Source organism: Vipera ursinii, assembly GCF_947247035.1.
Source record: "Vipera ursinii genome assembly, chromosome: 2".
NCBI lineage: Eukaryota > Metazoa > Chordata > Lepidosauria > Squamata > Viperidae > Vipera > Vipera ursinii.
The window spans coordinates 276,428,206-276,450,844 of record NC_139513.1 but is presented as its reverse complement, the minus strand read 5'-3'; the positions used below and the strand labels follow the sequence as shown (position 1 = coordinate 276,450,844).

At 42.5% G+C, this 22,639-nt stretch overlaps 1 protein-coding gene across 1 annotated transcript in view; it reads right to left on the bottom strand.

Annotated features, from left to right (window-relative positions):
• RANBP3L (RAN binding protein 3 like) overlaps positions 1-22,639 on the bottom strand; it is a 62,036-nt gene that overhangs the window by 3,974 nt on the left and 35,423 nt on the right. Inside the window, exons 13-14 of the mRNA XM_083356914.1 lie at positions 21,356-21,498; positions 19,503-19,689 (exon numbers count right to left, since the gene is read on the bottom strand). Of these exons, the coding sequence (XP_083213040.1) occupies positions 19,503-19,689; positions 21,356-21,498 (330 nt within the window). The remainder of the gene's footprint in view (positions 1-19,502; positions 19,690-21,355; positions 21,499-22,639) is intronic.

Genomic DNA, 22,639 nt, shown 5'->3' with positions numbered 1-22,639 from the left:
TTTCTTATAGTTCTCGTTAATACTTCAAGAGTCAATATAAACAGCAATGGTGATAAGGGGCAGCCTTGCCGTGTTCCCTTTTGAATTTGAAACTTGCTAGATGCTTCCCCATTAATAATTATTTTTGCTTCCTGATTGTCATAAATTGCCCTAATTATATTTATAAATTTTTCACCCATATTCATAAAGCTAAGCTGTTGGCACAAAAAAGACCATTTAACATTGTCAAATGCCTTTTGGGCGTCTAAGAAAAGTAATGCCATCTGTTGTTCGCTATGTAACTCATAGTACTCCAATGTATCTAATATTATTCTAATGTTGTGCTTAGTGTGTCTCTTAGCGAGAAAACCATTCTGATCTGCGTGTATGAAATCATTCAGAAATCGTTTCAATCGTTCCGCTATAATTGATGTAAATATCTTGTAGTCCGAGTTAAGAAGTGATATGGGTCTGTAATTTTGGATTAATGTATGGTCCGTGTTATCTTTCGGGATAAGGGTTATGTTTGCCTCTAGCCAAGATTTAGGCGTCCTTGCGCCTTCTAATACTGCGTTAAATACCTCCACTAGGGGTTGAGCTAGGATATTTTGTAATTCTTTATAAATTTCTGATGGAAGACCGTCGGGTCCCGATGCTTTATTATTCTTTTGTGCATTAATAGCTTTTATCACCTCAGATAGTCGAATTTCCTCGTTTAACATATTTCTGGTAACATCGTATTTTTTTTTATCCACAGGCTGAATCTGTTCTCTTCTCACCTTGGCACAGTAACTGGCAGGCTAGATGTGTACAATTTAAATATTGATTGAGCATTCAGTCCTGATCTTTTACTTTCTTTTAGAATGGCTGTCCATTTTTTTCCACTGCATGATTTTTTACAAAAGTAAATCCCATTGTTCGTGAAAATATACACAGACTCTATTGCTACACATTTTTGGAAGTTTTAAGTCCAGGATAGATCATCTGCACCGGGTCTAATAAGTTACAATTAGGGTGAGTGAGGGTTCGAGAACCACAGGTTATGGACTGGGTGAACTCATGTACTGGTTTTCCTTGTGCTTGAATATGGAGAGAAAAATGGATTTATGCAGAAGACCGGGAGTCCATTTCCCAAGTAGCTGCACCTCTCTACTCCAGTTTTCTTAAGAGAGTTTACTCACAATTCAGCTTTCTTAATCTTAAGAACTTTTTAACCAAATGTCAAAAACCTCTCTGTCCTGCTGGGCTTGAGATAAACTGGGGGCATCTTTAGCAGTAGGAACAGATACAACTTTTCCCGGAGCTAAAAATTTTATTGTAAAGAGGGCATTCCTTAGAAAATTATTTGACGCTCATCAAGATAATTGCACAGTCTTTAGCATATTTTCTCCATATCCAATGAAATGTATCACTTGTTGCTGTAGTAAGTATTTCACCTACTCTAAGTCCATTGGGTAGAAGTTGGAAGTCTCAAATTCCTTCTTCAGAAGCCTTCTAGACCTTTGCATTCTAGTCCTGTCTCTTGCTTTGGGAAAGCAACATGTGCTTCCTGCTGTACCATCCATCTTCCAGAGGTATCTTACCTGCTGCCCACCCACTTAAACCTGGCACATGAAAAATAAAAGCCGTGCTTCAATTCTGGTGATTAAAAAGTAAAAATGAAATAATTCCTCAGGCACCAAGAGGCATTGCAAAATGAGGTCAAATGTACCTCTGGGTTAGCTGTGAAAAGTTTGGGAGATTCCTGCTAAGCTTGTAAGCCGCCCTGAGTCTTCGGAGAAGGGCGGGATATAAATGGAATTTTTAAAAAAAAGATTCCATTTCTGTTCTTTATTGATGGGAATCAAGTGCCAGACAAAGATACCAAGCCAAAATGTAGGATGTTTGTTCCTGTTTTAGCATATCATAGATCTATCTATCTATCTATCTATCTATCTATCTATCTATCTATCTATCTATCACTATCTGTCTAAAATCATTGCATTATCATCATCCAACCAAGAGTGCCTTAATCAATTAACCATGTCCTGGCTAAAGGTACCAATCCAGGCCAATAATAGTTAATTCTAACTATGAAACAAAGCAACACCATGCTATACTTTAAGAGAGCTAATTTCAATAAACTTAGAGAGGGCTTAAGAAGGATTCCATGGATGAGAATCCTCGAGGGGAAAACAACTCAAGAAGCTTGGGAAATTTTGAAAAGTGAGATAATAAAAGCCCAGTCTAGCACAATACCAACAAAAAGGAAAAATAACAGCTCTCAAAAGAAACCAGTGTGGCTGCATAAAGAACTCTGACAAATTTAAAGATAAAAAGGACAAGTATAGAAAGTGGAAAGAGGGGCACATAACTAAGTCAGAATATCAGCAAATAGCCCGAGCCTGCAAAGGTGAATGAGGAAAGCTAAGGCTCAAAATGAACTAAGGCTTGCGACCAAAGTCAACAATAACAAAAAAAAGCTTCTTTCTACATGTAAAAAACAAGAAAAAGTGAAGGAAATTATTGGTCCATTAGTGGGTGAAAGTGGCAAGAAGGTGACAAGCAACAGGGAGAAAGCAGAACTATTTAACTCGTTTTTTGCATCTGTCTTTATACAAAGGGGAAAAAAAACAGACCAACCTATCAAAAATAGTGCCATGAAAAACAGAATAGAAACACAAGTTAAGATAGGCAAGAAAATGGTAAGTGAGCACCTGTCCAGTCTAAAGGTAAAGGTTCCCCATGTGTGCTAGTCGTTTCCAACTCTAGGGGCCGGTGCTCATCTCCGTTTCAAAGCTGAAGAGCCAGCACTTGTCCGAGGACGTCTCCATGGTCATGTGGCCGGCATGACTAGACGCCAAAGGCACACGGAACGCTGTTACCTTCCCACCACAGTGGTCCCTATTTTTCTACTTGCATTTTTACGTTCTTTTGAACTGCTAGGTTGGCAGAAGCTGGGACGAGTAACAGCCACTCACTCTGTTACACAGCACTCGGGATTCGACCCGCCAAACTGCTGACCTTCTGATCGAAATCACCAGGACCAGATGGATTACACCCCAAGGTTCTCAAGGAACTGGCAGATGTGATCTCAGAACCACTGAACTATATTTTTCAAAGGTCCTGGAGCACAGGGGAACTACCAGAGGATTGGAAAAGAGCTGATGTAGTTCCCATCTTCAAAAAAGGAAAAAAAATGGATCCAGGAAATTACAGACCTATCAGCCTGACCTGGGAAGATTCTGGAAAAGATAATCAAACAACGAATCAGCGAGCACCTAAAGGCAAACAAAGTCATTACTAAAAGCTAACATGGGTTTGTCAATAACAGATCATGCCAGACAAATCTTACTACATTCTTTGACCAAGTGACAAAATTAGTGGATCAGAGGAATGCTGTGGATATAATTTACTTGGACTTCAGTAAGGCATTTGATAAAGTAGATCACAACCTTCTACTTGATAAGATAGAAAAATGCAGGTTAGACAGAATCACCACCAGATGGATTCGTAGCTGGCTGACTGGCCATACTCAGCGTATGGTCTTCAATGGAACTGCATCTACATGGAGGGAAGTATGTAGTGGCGTGCCCCAGGGCTCTGTTCTGGGCCCAGTGCTCTTCAACATCTTCATCAATGATTTGGACGAAGGGATAAATGGGGAACTCATCAAATTTGCAGATGACACCAAGCTGACAGAAACAGCCAATACTCCAGAAGACAGGCTTAAGATACAGGAGGATCTGGACAGACTTGAACACTGGGCGCTATCTAACAAAATGAAATTCAATGGTGAAAAAAGTAAGGTTCTATATTTAGGCAAGAAAAACCAAATGTACAGGTATAGTATAGGGCAGGGTTAGGCAACCTCGGCTCTTTTATGACTCATGGACTTCAACACCCAGAATTCCTGAGCCAGCTGGCTCAGAGTTGAAGTCCATGAGTCATAAAAGAGCCGAGGTTGCCTAACCCTGGTATAGGGGGTACCTTGCTCAATAGTAGTAACTGTGATAGGGATCTTGGAGTCCTAGTGGACAATCACTTAAATATGAGCCAGCAGCGTGCTGCAGCTGCCAAAAAAGCCAACACAGTGCTAGGCTGCATTAACAGAGGAATAGAATCAAGATCACGTGAAGTATTAATATCACTTTACAATGCCTTGGTAAGGCCACACTTGGAATACTGTATCCAGTTTTGGTCACCACGATATAAAAGAGATGTTGAAACTCTAGAAAGAGTACAGAGAAGAGCAACAAAGATGATTAGGGGAGTGGAAACTAAAACATATAAGGAACGGCTGCTGGAATTGGGTATGTCTAGTTTAATGAAGAGAAGGATGGGGAACATGATAGCAGTGTTCCAATATCTCAGGGGCTGTCACAAAGAGGAGGGACTCAAGCTATTCTCCAAAGCACCCAAAGGCAGGACAGGAAGCAATGGATGGAAACTAATCAAGGAGAGAAGCAACCTAGAACTAAGGAGAAACTACCTGACAGTTAGAACAATTAAATCAGTGGAACAACCTGCTTCCAGAAGCTGTGAATGCTCCAACACTGGAAGTTGTTGTTGTTGTTGTTGTTGTTGTTGTTGTTGTTGTTGTTGTTATTATTATTATTATTATTATTATTATTATTATGGAATAGCTTTCTGCTAACAATACGTAAGATCTCAGTTTAAGCTTGAGACAACATACTAAAATGTGTTTAATCCAACAGAGTTATCAGATTTTGAATCACAAGAGAGAAAGCCATGCCAGCCAAGGGTGAAACTATGCTTATTCTTATAATGCTATAAATAATAATTACAGAGAAACAGCCACAATCCTTTTCAAGTTCACAGCACAGTTGAATATTTATCTTCAAGAAAATTTGACTTCTGAATACCAGTAGCATTAAATGAAGTGAAGGATGATTGTTTATACATTTTGGGAAATGCCTAACTGATTTTTCTGTGGGAACTTGTAGCAATGAAAGAAAAATATACTTAATTTTAACATGTAGTTAATATCTAGGAACTAGAACACACAATTGACTCTAGATTGAATTGTTTCACTATCCATGACAATTTAGTTAATCTCAAAAAATTAAACATTTGGCTAGTATTTGGGTGAACTAACTAGAAGACTCTAGCTCAACTGAGAAATTAAAAATAACTCAAAGGAAAACAGCAGTGATCCATTTCCATATTGCTGCCAGGATGGACATCTCCATATAGTCAAGAGCAGTTGACCTTATTTCAATGAAACCTTTACTTTTTAATGGTTTCTTAATGGTTTTTCATTGAAAATAGCTGTATTAACTTCAAAGAGATGGATAGCTCTTTCCTGAGATCCCACACTATGCAATGATACTATATAAGTTAGGCGTATAAATTTAGCTTACTTGACCAGAATGAGGTTCCAGTCTAAAGGTTTAAAATGAAATCTGGTGGGAATTACCTAATTGCCAGAAACTGTAATATTTTGCTAGCAGAAACAAGAATCCATCCAGCTTTTGTTGGTCTAATCTCTGGATTCCATCTTTAGTTCCCATGCTACCTGACCTACTAGGGCTGACATCTCCAGCTGCTAGGATTTTTATTCCCATCAATTATGAACTCTAGCCAGAAAGCCTAGCCTGGACCCTATGTTCACAAATGGTGACCTCAGTCTTGGCACATGGTTTATGTCATTCCCGATGAGCCAGAGGACATCAAAAAGCCTTTATAGCTGATGGCCACATTTAGACTTTGAGAGCACATTGTGGCAAGCATGGGGGCAAGGCCAGTCATAAAACTGTCCTTTCATGAGAAAGGAATTTGAATGGGCTTATTCCATGCCAACCCTAGTAAACTACTTTTATTGTGGTCTGTTACCATTGCTTCCCTTTGCCATTTTTGGGGAAGAGAGGAATTGATCATATTTCAAATCAAAGCATTGGATTTGAGCCATTTGACTTCCATTGTCTAATAATGTTTGGTGAACCTTTTTTAAAAAAATCAAGTGAGCCTAATCAAAACTTGAGCCTGGAAGGCAAGGATGACTGGCACTGAATGACACAGAGAAGCTAAAGTTTACCATCTTGCCTTTGTCTATGGCAGATATGATTCGTGGCAATAAAGAATCTATGGTTGGCCTATTTATGCCACTTTCAGAGAGAGACTATAGTCTATATTCTCTTCTTTACTAGCTTAATCACATGAGCTATGCCAGGGGTCTTCAAACTTGGCAACTTTAAGACTTGTGGACTTCAACTTCCAGAATTCCTCAGCCAGCCAGGGCTGGTTTAGAAATTCTGGGAGTTGAAGTCCACAAGTCTTAAAGTTGCCAAGTTTGAAGACCCCTGAGCTATGCTGTACAACTATGCTGAAATTTATATGTATATTTCATAAAAACAAATAAGAAGGTGATGCCTTCAAAAAGAATTTTAACAGAGAAAGTAGTTCCTTCTGGAACGTAGGCATTTCTGAATTGATCCCTGGAGGTGGTTCAAAACTTGGAAGAAAATAATTCTTGAAGGCTTGGAGGATATTGTGAATGTGCTCTCCTGCTAGTTTTTCCAAAGATGTCCATTCATATATTAGCATTTAAAAATAACATACTATATAATTTGTTATAATAATAAATAAATTTTAAGGCAAAAAGTAATTGATGATCACATGAAGATGGCATGCTACTCATCTGATAAAATTAGCTTTCAGTCTGATATAGATTATGCCACAATAAATCAGCTAGTCTGTAGGATATTGTGACTCTTCCTTTTTGCTGTAACAATCCAATGCATCGATTACAATGGAAGCTGTTTTAAGTGAAATCCTTTAAGTTCTAATCAATCAAATCAGCTAATGCACAGCCAGCAGCAATGTCATGTGCTTGAATAAAATGTAGAGCTATTTTTCAAAGCCACTGCTAAGGTATGATTAGCTAAACAATGGATCACTCCAGGCTTCTATAAAAAAAAGAATCACACTGAGAAAGAAGCCTCAAACAATAATGAGTATGTAGTCAATTCAGTATATAACCATATGTGTCCTAATTATTTATCTGTTAGATATATAACCTTGCTGTAATTTAGGAACTCAAAATGGCATGCATAGACCTCCCTCCATCAATTTTTACCTATAATAATTCAGTGCATTGTGGAATTTTCTGGAAAAAAGGGAAACTACAATGGCTTCATGCCATTCAGAGATAGACAACAGGGTCATAAGATTATCTGGGACACTACTCATCCTCTTCACAACCTGTTTTCCTTGTTACCTTCTGGGAGGAGGCTTCATGGTATCCGTAGCAGATTCAACCATAGTTTCATTCCATACAGCATTAACCTTGTGAACTCTCAGGCTTTCTCCTTCTGTTATATATTCAAGATGTACAGTATTTAATATTTTATTGTTATGTATAAGGGTGTGGGTCTATACATATGTTGTTTGTAGTATGTTTTAGGTATGTGTCTTGTATGTGTTTCACTTTGAGAGCAGGCAACTAAATTTCATTTTTGTTGTGTGCTGTGTGCCCACAGTAAAAAAAGTGACAATAAAGATTATCTTATACAAGAAATTCAAGAAATGCAGAGAATCTGCATGATTAGAAGAGCACCTACTCATTTCTACCTGTCACACCACTGCAAAAGTCACAGTATGTAAATTAGCAATTCAGAATGGCAGGAAAGAATTTTGTAAATGATGAGTTTGGGAGCAAGAACAGAAAGACTGAACTACAGATCTTTCAGGGGTCAACCCAGAATCAGCTTACATGGAAGATAACACTTCTAATACTAGAGGTTTTTAAGAAGAGATTGGACAACCATTTGTCTATTCTGAAGGGAGGACAAGGAATAATAGGTGGGAGATTAAAGAGAGATCCAACCTAGAAATATAGAGAAATTTCCTTACAGTGAGAACAATTAATCAATGGAACAATCTGCCTCCAGAGGTAGTGGGGTGCTCCATCACTGGAGGCAACCATTTCTCCTGAATTACATAGGGTCTCTTACTTGAGAAGGGGTTGGACTAGAAGACCTCCAAGTTCCCTTCCAACCCTGTTATTCTATAAGTAGAATGAAATGGATCAAGTCAAAATAAATACAATGAAGCAGAAACTCTTAGCAGTTCTGCCAAGGTTCCTTCATAAGAGATGGTGCTAGCATGATGTCAGCAACATCCTGGAGACAAATGAAAGAAGAGTTTAGTCGACAGGCTTCAAGGAATCCACAGGTTTTCTACTATTCTATTTTTTTAATATTGAACATCAATTGCAAATGTCTGTGCTTATGGGTGCATGAACACCCATGTGCACATATATATGAAATCCGTCAGTTGAAAAGAAGTTGCACTACAGCGTGGAAGATTCCCAAGGACTGTAACTTTAGTAATCATTGCCCAGTAACCCTTATCTCTTTTTCCCAAATCTGGGTCAAGGGCCTTTGCTTGTCAACGGATTGTTTAACTTGCAAATCAGCGCAGAGATTGGATATTGCATTCAACTCGATAAACAGATTTGAGCCTTTTATTATGATCCTCTGCAAAGTCACAAAGAAGTTTCAGAGGAATGGTTCGATCTGAGCACTGATTGAAGTGGACATTGATTAAAGAAAAGAGTGATTAAAGAAAAGAGTAAATTCCCCAATCTGATATCCTCCCATTATAACCCTCATATTTTTCTACAAAGATTTGGGAATAATGCAGGCTTTAGTCCAATCTATCTGAAGGACATGAGACTGGGAAAGATCAATCTGTCTCTACAGCTTGAAAATCTAAAGCCTAATTCTCTATATTTACTGACACAACAATGCCAGAACAATTATCTACAGGCTTATGTTGAAGTAAATTCTACCATAGTCAGTACAATTTGCTCCTAAAAATAAGTCCATAAGTCATAAATATTTGGAAGTGTTCCGTAATCTGCAAATTGCCTCTTGTTTTCTTTTGAAAATGACATAAATAGCAAGTGGAACTGCATGTGGATCTCAGTGCTTTAAATTAGACTCTACACCAGAGGTCCCCAACCTTGGCCACTGTATGACTTGTGGACTTCAACTCCCAGAATTCCTCAGTCAGCATGTTAAACAATAAAGAACCGAACCCCAGTTTCTGCCCCAAACAACCTCAGAATGCCCTTCCTTTCCAAATGCTGCTAAGTGTAATACCAACTCCTAAAAGTAACCATCTTGTTCTATTTGATTTCTTAAAACTTCTCATATTTAAATTCAGGAATATTGATTCAGAACATCTCTACCTCTCATACACTTTTTTTGGGATGGGTGGGGGAAAAGCAGAAGTTTGCATTTAGATATATACTGTATGAGTAGGATACATGCCAGCCAGCCAGCCAACCAACTCTCCACCAGCGTGATTGGATTTATTTTCAAATGAATGAGTGGGTCTTCATTCCAGTCTATTAGGACTGAAGTCTAAGATCATTACAATTAATAGGAGAGTTTAATTAATACATTCTCATTTATTTTGTAGTTTAGTAAATAAAATACTGTTTAAAACAATTGGTTGCTTGCATAGATGTTCTCCTCAGAGATATGAAAGGATTACTATTTCACACATTATTTAAGACAAAGGATGTTTATTACTGAAAAGTCATAAAAATGCTCTCTGTTCTATTAAACAAACATTAGGTAAAGGTAAAGGTTCCCCCGCACATGCGTGCTAGTCGTTTCCGACTCTAGGGGCTGGTGCTCATCTCCATTTCAAAGCCAAAGAGCCAGCGCTTGTCCGAGGACGTCTCCGTGGTCATGTGGCCGGCATGACTAGATGCCAAAGGCGCACGGAACGCTGTTACCTTCCCACCGTAGTGGTCCCTATTTTTCTACTTGCATTTTTACGTGCTTTCGAACTGCTAGGTTGGCAGAAGCTGGGACGAGTAACAGGCGCTCACTCTGCTACGCAGCACTCGGGATTCGACCCGCCAAACTGCCGACCTTCTGATCGACAAGCTCAGCGTCCTAACCCACTGAGCCACCACGTCCCTTAAACAAACATTACATGATGTTTAAAGCAAAAAATATTTCTAGAATGCTGTTAGAAACCCCCCCCCAAAAGAGGACAAAGTTCTTTATTAAATAAAAACTTGTTATTCCTGTTCTTGAGCAGCTCCCAGATGTTTCAATGGGGCTGATGCCAAAAAACATTCCAGAAGATTGTCTCCAATGTGATCGGACCAAAATGAATGAGATATGCAATGCACAGGGAATGAAAAGGAAGTTAAACTTTAGCACTGGAACACAATTCCCTTTATCTCATTTGTGCAGCATTTCTCAAAGTAAAACAAACTGACACAAAGTTCAGTTGCATTACACTCAGCATAAATGGGAGGGAAAAACATGCCAAGATAGCGAAGGTTGCAATGCAATGCACACTTACATGGGGAGGACATTCCAGTAACTTCAGCTTTTATGTTGACACATAACAGTAGTACAATGAAGGTGCAAATTAAATACAAATGAAGTCATATTAACATTTGTAGTAATTATTTGGATGAGAGGATGATGGGAATGGATATCAAACTTGCAGATGTCACAAATTTGGTTGGATAGCTAATACTCTAGAACAGGGGTCAACAAGTCTTCTGGGTCGGCAGCCCAATAGGAAAGAGAGGGGCAGACACTTTTACATGTGCATGCACACATCCCCAAATGTAACTGCATGCGTGTACATGTGAACGGGGCTGTGAGCATGTGCACTCCATAAATGGAGCTGCTAGCACTGGCGTGAGAGTTGCACCGAGGCTAGCACCGGTGCAAGGGTCATGCTGAGGCTAGCGCAGGTGCGAGGGTCATGCCAAGGCTAGCATCAGCACGAAATTCACACCAAGGGTAGCATCAAGGCTAGCACAGGTGTGAGGAGGTGAATGCACTGGCCAGCCACTTACATGGCCCAGTGGCCAAGAGGCCATGGCCTGGTAGTGGGCGGAGCCCATAGGTTGGGGACCTCTGCTCTAGAAGAGAGAAATAAAATTCAAAATTCTTGGTAGGTTTGCAAAATGGGTTGTGAAGAATAGAAAGAAATTTGACCGAGACAGAAATCAAATGGACATGCAGAAAGAGGGATATGTGGATTGGCAACAGTACTTGTTAAAAAAAATCTTGGAATTGTAGTTGATTATAAGGTAAATATTGCCAGCAACACTGTAACTGCAAACAAGGCAAATGAAGTTAGGCTATATCACTATAGTATAATAATTGATACATTTTATTCTGCTTCTGTCAAAACATACCTCAAATAGTGCATCCAGCTCTGGGTGCCACCATATCTTAAGGATTCAAAAGTCTGGAACAGATTCAGAGAAGGACAAAGAGAGGGAAGGAAATTTGAGAAAACTGAAGAGAGTGACAATCAAATGATTAAATCTCTTCAGAATCAGAGAATTAGGAAATGAAAGGTCATCTGATCATAGTTATATTGATTTTATTATGGTTTTTTTTGTTATTAGTCACATAGTCAGATGTTTAGACTGAAATGGCCTTTTAAACCACCTATCAAGTCCCTTCCAGCTTTATTCTATTCTATTCTATTCTATTCTATTCTATTCTATTCTATTCTATTCTATTCTATTCTATTCTATTCTATTCTATTCTATTCTATTCTATTCTATTCATGTTCTTCAACACTGATGTTTTGATGCTTTTCTGATTGTTTAAGCTTTCTGTTGTGGTCCCACTAAATCCAGGATATTACATCAGGAAAAACAGTACTAGTTCATCTTGTGACAATGAAGAAGAAAGTTTAATTGCATTACTCTCTGGAAGTTCTCATTCTGCTAGGAAAACTGGGGCCAATATTACAGGGAAATACTTCAACATTTGAGACTTTGTAAGTATTTCCTTCAAGCACCACAGTCTAAGTATTTCCTCCGTTTCCCTGTTCTTCATGCACTTCTAAAATACATTACATAATCATGATTTAAGATTTAAGATTTAGGGTGACAGCTTGATTGATGGTCACTTTGTCCATAAGACACCTTCACTATAAGCAGTTGTAAGAAGGTATTACACCACAGAGGGCAGGAATTTGGAGCAAAATTTAATTGGAACCTTAGCATATATTTCCCTTACAAGCGTTCTGAAAGTTAGGCCTCAGCTCATTTGGGAAAGATCACAAGAAATTGAAGAACTATAGATAGAAAGGATTTATTGAAGATAACAGGAAACTACACCCCAATTTCATCAACTACAATGATTCAATAATATATCGTACATAACGAAATAATATTCACACCTCTTATGTTTTCCTTTCCTTTCTGCCTATGTGATGGATGACTTGGTACCATCTTCTGGGCTTCCCTTTGACTTTTGCAGCTATCCAATTTGCTATCATTATCTTTTCTCCTCCATCTTTGTTAAACAGTATCCAGTGAGCAGCCAATTGTTTATATGTCAGCAATTTTGCTATCCTTAAGAACTATTTATAGCATTGTTCAATGCCTAGAACAAATCAATATAGCCATAAATGCATAATGGATTCTCATAGAAATTACCTTTAAAATAAAATCAGGGTAATTAAAAAGTTATTAATCTGAACACTGCACTTAAAAAAAAGCAAACTTTGGAGTATAGTGCATGAAAGCAAAAGGCAGATGCTGATGGAATGGAATCTCTTATAAAAGTCCTGATTTAATAGGGATCAACAATCTAAATAATACTGGTAATCTAATATAAGTTATTTTGCCAAGAGTATTTAAAGAATAAATACTAGATAAAAATAATAAAGAATAATATAATAAATACCTATGGTAAGTTTGTTATAAATAATCCAATTATTAAATGGTAAGAAATTCCAGGATTTAGCACACATCCAAGACAGATTTCTTTTACAAAGGAATGCTTGGAAATGTTATGCCATTTTGTAATATTTATAACTGTTTACAGGTACAGCAGCTGTGCATTGTGGGGGCCAACAGCCAGGTGTTAAAGCAGGTGGTGATCATAGGTGCTCATGAATCAGTTTTCTTGAGATACTTGAACATTTATGATAGTTTTAAGGCTTAATGAGACTTTTCCATTTGCACGGGTAGATGCTCATGTCTTATCAATACTAAGGGGCAGCCTAAGTTTTCAAAAGTGGAATTCTTGATTGAGCTACTCCTCCAGAAAAATATTCTTTTCTCTGCAACCATGGAAGGAAACTCCCCTTTCATTCTATCTTCTGGTTCTTTAGAATTCCTCCCCAACTCCTAAGGTCCCTTCCAACTGTATTATTCTATGTTCTATGTTGGTAACTTCCCACTATCTCCCAATTGTCCTAGCATGGCTGGCTCAGGAATTCTGAGAGCTGAAGTCCACTGGTCGTAAAGTTGCCTTAGTTTAAGGTTTAAGGTTTTATTTAATTTATATACCGCCCTTCTCCCTGGGGACTCAGGGCGGTTCACAGGGCATATATAAATAACAATACAAAAGTTAAAAAAGATTAAACCAATGCCCAATTAAAACAATAATACCATTCTAAAACAACAATTTAAAACCCATAATCCCCCATCAGGCCAGACCAGCTAATTCAAATAAATGGGTCTTCAGACCGCGACGGAAGGTTCGGAGGTCTGATGCCATCTGGAGCTCCACCGGCAGTTGGTTCCATAATGCCGGGGCGCCCACAGAGAAGGTTCTCCCCCTGGGGGCCACCAGTCGGCATTCCCTGACTGGAGGCACCCTGAGGAGGCCCTCTCTGTGGGAACGCACGGGGCAGAGGGGAGTTGACGCCGGCAGCAGGTGGTCCCCGAGGTAACCCGGACCCATGCCATGTAAGGACTTAAAGATCATAACCAAGACCTTGAACCTCACCCGGAAGACAACTGGTAACCAATGCAGCTCGCAGAGCAAAGGTGTAACATGGGAGTACCGGGAAACTCCCAAGACAACTCTCGCGGCCGCATTCTGTACCAGTTGGAGCCTCCAAGTGGTCTTCAAGGGAAGCCCCATGTAGAGAGCATTACAGTAGTCAAGGCGAGAGGTCACGAGCGCATGAGTGACCCTACACAAGGCATCCCGGTCCAGATAGGGCCGCAGCTGGCGCACCAGGCGAACCTGGGCGAAAGCCCCCCTAGTCACGGCCACTATATGATCTTCCAGGGTAAGCCGTGAATCTAGGAGGACTCCCAAGTTGCGAGCCCTATCCACGGGGGGTAAGAGCTCACCCCCCATAGAAAGAGATGGAACATTTTGAATGTCCCGGGATGCCGGAATGCACAGCCACTCAGTCTTGTCAGGGTTGAGTTGAAGTCTGTTCCTCCCCATCCAGACCCGAACCGCCTCCAGGCAACGGGACATCACAGCGAGGGCATCACTGGGGTGGTTTGGGGTCGAAAAGAAAAGTTGGGTATCATCGGCATATTGATGATACCCAACTCCAAAACCACGAATGATCTCACCCAGCGGTTTCATGTAGATGTTGAACAGGAGAGGCGAGAGAACCGACCCCTGAGGAACTCCACAAACGAGAGACCTAGGGGCCGATCTCTGCCCCCCTGCCAACACCGACTGCGAGCGTCCCAGGAGATAGGAGGAGAACCACTGAAGAACTGTGCCTCCCACTCCCAATCCCCTGAGACGCCGCAGCAAGATACCATGGTCGATGGTATCGAAAGCCGCCGAGAGGTCTAATAGGACTAGGACAGAGGAATGTCCCCTGTCCCGAGCCCTCCAGAGATCATTCACCAGAGCGACCAATGCCGTCTCCGTGCTGTACCCGGGCCTGAAACACGATTGGTAGGGGTCCAGATAATCCGCTTCATCAAGGACCATAGGAAGCTGATGCGCCACCACACTCTCGACAACCTTCGCAAGAAAGCGAAGGTTGGAGACTGGACGAAAGTTGTTCAAAACAGCTGGGTCCAAGGCAGGCTTCTTGAGGAGAGGTCTCACCACCGCCTCCTTCAAGACGGCGGGGAAATAGCCCTCACTCAAGGAAGCAGATATAACCACCTGGAGCCAGCCTCGTGTCCTCTCCCTAGCTGCATAAACCAGCCAGGAAGGGCACGGGTCCAACAAACATGTGGAGGAGCTCAGCCTTCCCATAATCCTGTCCACTTCATCAGGGGTCACAGAATCAAACTCTTCCCAGGTAACGTTGACAAGACCGCCCGTGTCCTGATCGCCTGACTCTGCCCAGTTGGAGTCCAAACCGGTCCGAATCCGAGCGATTTTATCCGACAGATGTTGACTAAATTCCTTGGCACGACCCTGCAAGGGATCCTCCCTCACCTCCTGATTAAGAAGTGAGCGAGTCACCCTAAACAGGGCGGCCGGGTGATTATCTGCGGACGTGATGAGGGTGGAGAAGTAATTACACCTCGCCACCCTCATCGCTGCGAGATAAGACCTAATATAGGTTCTTAACCGCAACTGGTCGGGTTCGGATCGGCTAGACCTCCAACAGCTCTCTAGGCCCCGTTTCCGACGCTTCATCTCCCGGAGCTCCGCGGAGAACCATGGAGCTCACTGGGATCTGCGCCGGGTCAGGGGCCGCAAGGGTACAACCCAGTCAAGTGCCTCAGTGGCTGCCCTTTCCCAGGCTTCCACTAAGGCATCCGCCGAGCTGTGAGCAATGGAGGCAGGTGGGGACCCCAGCGCCGCTTGGAATCTATAAGGATCCATTAAGCGTCTGGGGCGGTACCATCTAATTGGCTCCGTGCCCCCACGGCGGGGGGTGGCAAAACGGAAGACCAGCCACAGGAGATGATGATCGGTCCATGACAGGGGCATAATAAATGGAGCGCCCCCACCAAGATCATCCAACCACCGTCTAGATAAAAAAAATCAGGTCAAGGGTGTGGCCTCCCTCATGGGTTGGCTCTGAAATTACTTGCGTCAGGTCCATGGCCGTCATGGAAGCCATGAACTCCCGAGCTAGCTCAGATGAACCTCCCAGGGATGGTAGATTGAAGTCTCCCAAAACTATAAGTTTGGGAAACTCAACCACCTAACCCGAGAGGATATCGAGCAGCTCGGGCAGGGCTGCTGCTGTGCGACTAGGCGAAATGTACACCAGCAGCAAGCCCAACTGCGCCCCAGAGCCAAATCTCACAAAGAGAGACTCACACCCGACTATCTGAGACACGGTGGTCTCCCGCGGACATAAGGTCTCCCTAATAGTAACCGCCACTCCCCCACCCCTACCATGAGCTCGTGGCCGGTGTAGCACCCGGAAGCCTGGTGGGCAGAGGTCAACCAAAGGGACCCCACCCTCTGGGCCCAACCAAGTCTCCGTGATGCAAGCCAGGTCCGCATGCTCACCCTCAACTAAATCCCTAACGAGGGGAGCTTTATTAACCACGGACCTGGCATTCAGGTACACCAGCCGGAGCTCAGGAGGCTGCACATCCTCGCTCCTGGGATCTCGGGGAAGACGCAGAGGGTCGGAGTGCCTCACCGCTTGTAAGTAGCGGAGACGGCCCTCCCGGTGGCGATACGGCCCCCTGTCTGCCTGCTGCCATTCCCCGTCGTGGGAATTGCTGATCCCACGACCCGCTCATGAGCCCCGGCGACAACGCCACCCCGTACTCCCCCCGTGCAGTCGGACCCAAGTCTGGCCTGGACCATGGTTGATTGGCCACCCCCCATAGCCAGACAACCCCTATCTCCCACCCCACTCCCTAGCCCTATAAAAAATTTTGATAAAAAATTAATCAGAGGCCTTCTATTAGATTTACATAGACGGCCCCTACCCCTGCCCAGCCATCTCTCAGAGACCCAAAACTCGGGCCCGTCATCGAGGTTAGAAATGTTTAGAGAGGCGGGTCGCACCCAGGAGGGGGGGGGCACCCCTGAGGGCGTACAAGTCCGTGCTAGTATATTGCCGCATGAGTCAAAAGTCCAGACTGTCCAGGATAGGCATCCCTTAATTGTCCATGGGAGGGTTGAACATAAAGAACAGATGTCTGGATCCCCACCCAACTTCACTGCCACTCAGTTGGGTGCCCCCAGAGACAGGCCGCTCCCCGCCCTCTCACGACGGGTTGAGACTCCGTTCCTGGGGGTGGACCAGGTATCCTCTGGGTAGGCAAACCCCATAGAGCTCCCACCTCTATGAGGTTGCAAATGGAAAAGTCCAGCCACTCTCCCACCGTGGCCGATACCCAGGTGTGTCGAAGGTCCAAAGGGAGAGGGGGGAGGGTAGGCAGGCGGATGGTAAGAAAATATGTCCATGGCAAAGAGGATAGGCAGGCCAGCGTAAGAAAGATAGTCTGAATCACCGGCGTCATTGCAATAGCAGTCCGAAGATGATACAAGATGCAAGAGCCCCATGTCATCCTTGCTCCGGTAAGATAACCCCCGGTCGTCCTCCTCGCCACCAAAGCGGTCCGAAGACGCCGTCGCCATAAGAGGCGGCCTGAAGCAAGGGTAAGGATCAACCATTGCCGCCGAGATGAATAATAGTCGCCCTCTCCACCGCCAAAACGGCCCGAGGGCGACACCAGCACCGAAGCGGGCCAAGGCGGCTTGGGGCCACATGAGAGTCCCATCGCCGGCGAAAGGGTCAAAAGCCCAAAAAAGGCACCAAAGCCAGCAGCCGGCCCCCACAGACGAGGCAACAGTCTCAGAAACGCCGGCACAGCCAGAAACGGCCCCAAGGCAAGCTGGTGAACTCCCAAGCGTCCGAAGCATGCCATCGTCACCGTCGCCGCCAAACTCGGGCTGCCGCCACCGCCGCCATCACCGCCGAGCGCGGCCCGAAGAAACATCGCGCAGGCTGCAACCCGCGCCGAGGCCGATGCCCACGCCGTCGCCGCCATCATCACCACCGCCGCCCGGATAGCCACACGGGCGAACTCCTCGCTGACGGGCGTCCTCCTCATCAACCCGAGCCGGTCCGAGAACACCAAAGTGGCCCGGATGGCCCGAAGCAGCAGGGAGCGCCACGCCAGATACGAGCAGCCCAGACGCTCCGGAGAAGGTAAAAAACGGCGGGGAGAGGCAGCCGGAAGGCAGCAGGGCCAGCAGCCAGCAGCCGGTCGCTCGAAAAAACACAAGTCCAGATAGATCGCTGCCGGCTTTGTCAGCCTCCGCGTTGCCACTCTGCCACTCACCAAACCCCCAATCCCTTCTCAGCAGGCCATAAGGATTGTGAGGGGCTCCCAAGGGACGCCTATCAGCTGGAATTGGAGCTGGAACTTGCGGAGCTCAGCTGAGCACGTCCGCCATCTTGGGCATGCGTAAAACAAGTTGCCCACTCCTGTCCTAGATGGTGTACTTGCCATTCCCTTGCTCCCTTGCTCAACAACTCTTCTGGAGGAAAAGTACTTTTCCCTTTTTCTTCTTATGCCAAAGCTCCAATATGGTTGCCCCAAAGGTGCTTTTTGAAGAGGCAACTGGACTTTCTAGTTATTTTTAAAGACATTTCGCTTCTCATTCAAGAAGCTTCTTCAGCTCTGACTGGATGGTGGGGAATGGAAGGGTTTATATTCCTTGCAGACACCTGGTCATTTGCAATCTTTTAGAGAGTTGTTGAGGCAAATGACCAGCTGTCTGCAAGGAATATAAACCCTTCCATTCCCCACCATCCAGTCAGAGCTGAAGAAGCTTCTTGGATGAGAAATGAAACGTCTTCGAAGAAAAACAAGAAAGTCCAATTGCCTCTTGAAAAAGCACTTTGGGACAACCATGATCTGGATGACTGAGAATCTCCATAGATTCCTAGATGGATGCGACCATCTAGCTCAGAGGTCTTCAAACTTGGCCCTTTTATGACTTGTGGATCTCAACTCCTAGAATTCTTCAGCCAGGCACGCCTGGTTGAGGAATTCTGGGAGTTGAAGTCCACAAGTCATAAAAGGGCCAAGTTTGAAGATCCCTGATCTAGCTGGTTACCATTGTTTTGCTCCTCACCCTTCCTAAGGACTAGCTGGAGGGAACTGAGCACAATGTAGCGCGGGGGGGGGGGCAGTGAGAATATTCACATAGTTGTGGAAAAGTGCTACAGAAAGTATGAGAGATGAAGCTGCTGAGCCTGTGGATTGGAAGGATAAACCCTTAACTGTTTCTGGAGATGATGGAGAAAGAGTCAAATCCTCTCTCAAAACTATACTGAGTATCTGCTGCACTGAATGTTTATATCAGAATAACACAAGCGTTTGCCTATCAGCTTGGAGGTACCAGGGCAAGCCTGTCCAGCAGGTTTGCTCAATGTTAAAAAGTTCTTGTTCTGTCCAATTGCTAAACCTGGAGTGTTATTTTGCTTCCCTTCCCACTCACTGAGCTGTCTTTTTCTTGTGGTGCATTTGTAAACCTCTGTGTGTGGTGTGTGTGTGTTTGTGTAAGTATATGCATATATTTAACAATAATGCAGACAATCTCATAGCTGTTCCTTTCCCAACCTCCCTCTGCCATCTTGTGAAGCTCATGTTTTAGATGTGTAAATTTTTAACCTTTAAAACATGCACATTCCCCTCCTTAAACTTTATATTAGCCAACCAGATTTGCAAACTAAGCAGCAGCAAAAAATATTTTCCCTAATTCTCCCTGCAGTGAACTTAGCCCGCTATATTCTGGGAAAGTAAATATTGAATTATAACTTGCAAGAACCAGGGTTTATGTCAACCTCATGAAACCTTTTTTTTTTACCTGATCTACTCTTGCTCCCTGGAGCTCTTTTTTCATGCTCTTCATCATCGCTGTCACAGGATATTGGCTGAACATCTACCTTGTATTCCAATTGATTTACACCACATTCCTGCTTTGTAAAGTTTTTCAGAGCAACGAGACGGTGATGGATGGCTGCATAGAGTGATTCAATGTCCTTTGTGCTGGCCTGTGTGAGACAGAATGCATGGATGGATACATGAGGTGTTGTGTTCCAGAGCACCAATGAAAAGGTGAAGAAGCAACAAGAAAATTAAAAAATATATGTATTAAGAATCGTCTAGTAAAGAGAAAGCAACCGACTCCTGAGTGATTCAGAGACTTTCAAGCAGCAAACTTGTAATGCTTTACAAGATGAAGGGGAAGGGCATGTTCAATACCATCATTTTTACAGAGAAATATGCCATAAAACTGATACATACTGTATGCATGTCCATCAGCTGTCCTTGGTACTCTCTCCCACTTTTTTGACAAGTCAAACAAAATATCATGTGCTATTTGCTCCATTTTACTATATTTTTTATTTTTAAAATACAGCTGTTATCCTCAAAAACCAGCCTTTTTTGGATGACTTAGAGCAGTATTTCTTAAACGTTTTTTTTCTCTCTCTCGACTCCTTCCCACTTTTAAAAATTATGGGGGACCCCAAAAAACTTTTGTTTTTATGGGTAACCCTATTAAAAATTTAAAATGATGCATTCGCTGCTACTACTGTTTCTCACAATTGTTTGATGGGATTCTAATATTGTATTTCTTTTCAACAGAGGCTAGCAAATAAATTTGATTTTGCAGGCTCCTGAGAGGACCACACTTTATAAACCACTAACTTAGAGCAATACAGTAGAATATCCTTAGTTAGCTAGCTCTTAGCCCAACAAAGTATTTTAAAGAAAAGGATCTATCATTTATTTATACATTTTGGATATTAATTACCACTATTCAGGTTTTCCACAAAGCAGTTTTACGATGTACAAATTGAGCAACAAGCAAAACATCTAAAAATTTCACTGGGATTTTACATGTATTCTTACTTGTCTGTCTTATTGCTTCTTAAGAGAAGGCATTAGTACCTCCCTGCCGGTATTTCACTGGGGGGGGGGGGCAGGAATATCTTGGAATAGGGTGCAAGAGAATGCTGCAGAAATGAAGTATTGACAAAAATCCAGGAAATACTTTCTGGTTCAAGTAATAGTTAAAAAAAAACCATGAACATCACAGTGTAAATCAATTAAAATGGAAAATGTAAACATCTTATCCTTTTCTATGATGCCCTGCCACATACGCCGTGTGTCACACAGATCCCTCTGTCATGGATATTTACATCACACGTTGCATCCGTAAAGCCAGAAACATTGTGGCTGATTACACACACCCCTCATACACACTTTTTACTCTTTTGCCATCTGGAAAGAGGTACAGGAGCATTCGGGCTCGGACATCCAGAGTGTGTAACAGTTTCTTCCTACAAGCCATTAGAATTCTCAACATGAAGAAACTGGAACTATAAATACTTGTATTTGTAGTTTTTTTAAGTTTTTAGTTTAGAGTTATGTGTAGTTTGTGTTCTGTTCTTTTTTGATTTGTGTCGTCTAATGTAGCACCTTGGTCCTGGGGAAACGTCATTTCGTTTCACTGTGTACTACAGTATATTGTTGAAATGACAATAAAGTCATCTACTACTACTACTACTACTACTACTACTACTACTACTACAATGTAGCATCATCATCACCACCACTGCCCATCCAATGAATATCTCAGCCTTTGAATTGGGTATTTTCCAACAATTCAGGTTCTATCCAAGAGGCCAGGAACCACGGAATTCTTATTCTTACTTGTATTAGGAAAACTTTGATGGAACCATCCTCCAGGTCTGTTGCTGTGATGCACACACTCTTCCGGTTTGCTCTTTCTATTACCATCTGAGCCCACAGTTTGGTGTTAAGAATAAGCCTCATGCTTCCTTGATTTCGCATAACTGCAAGCATGAGAAACAGTATCAAAAAGGTAGTCAAGGAAATTAAAACATGTCAGACCTGAAGCAGATTTTTCTAGAAATTTGGGGAATTTCTGTTACTCATTCTCATGATGTTGAAGGGCTTTCATTTTTTCCAAAGGGAGAGAAAAAGAAGATTTTCTGTAGCAATCTGGATTTAGCAGCCTCCAAAGTAGTTGCAGAAAATATATCTTCCTTATGTACAGTATATACATATATATCTGCATTGACCAGTCACAGCAATATAGCAATAACAATAGCACTGAGACTTGTTTATAACTCCATAGTGCTTTATATCACTCTCTGAGTGGTTTACAGTTATTAGTGAAGTCGAAAGGAGGGCAAATGAGTCCTGTTTGGTTGATTCTTTTCGAGCATTGACTTGGCCAGTGATTCTCTACAAACTTGGCAAACCATTTTAATTGTAGAATAAAACTGCAAAACATAATAATCAGTGGTGGGATTCAGCCAGTTTGCACCACTTCGGCAGAACCACTAGCTAATTTTTTGTTGCCCAGGCCCAGAATGGGCTTCTGGAAGCGGCATCCACACAGAGAACCAGTTGTTCACATATTTGAATCCCACCAGTGATAATAATCCAGATCCATGTCAAATGGTTTTAACTATGTTGAGAAGGATTGAGAAAAACCGGTAGTAACAGAATAACAGAACAGAATAACAGAGTTGGAAGTGACTTTGGAGGTCTTCTAATCCAATTTACTGCTCAAGCAGGAAACCCTATATACCATTTCAGACAAATGGTTTTTTCAATCTCTTGTTAAAAACCTCCCTGATACTCAGTTTACGACTTCCAAAAGACTGTTGTTGGATGTGGACGATCTTGGCTTTTTAGTCTTCGCACTCTTCTTCAAAACTATGCTTTCAATCCTATATAAGCAGTAATTAACACTCATTTGATTAATTGTCATGGGATGAAAACCCTACAAAATCTATTGGTGATCCGTTTTTGCAGATGAATTGTATGTCCATATTTTTTTTAATAAATGAGTTTATGTGTACATGGGAGACCTCCAGAGAGTATCAAACGGTAGGCTGGACTGAGAATTCAAAGCAAATCGTAAAGAAAAGCAGTGATAAACCAATTTGGTCTTGTTGCCAGAAA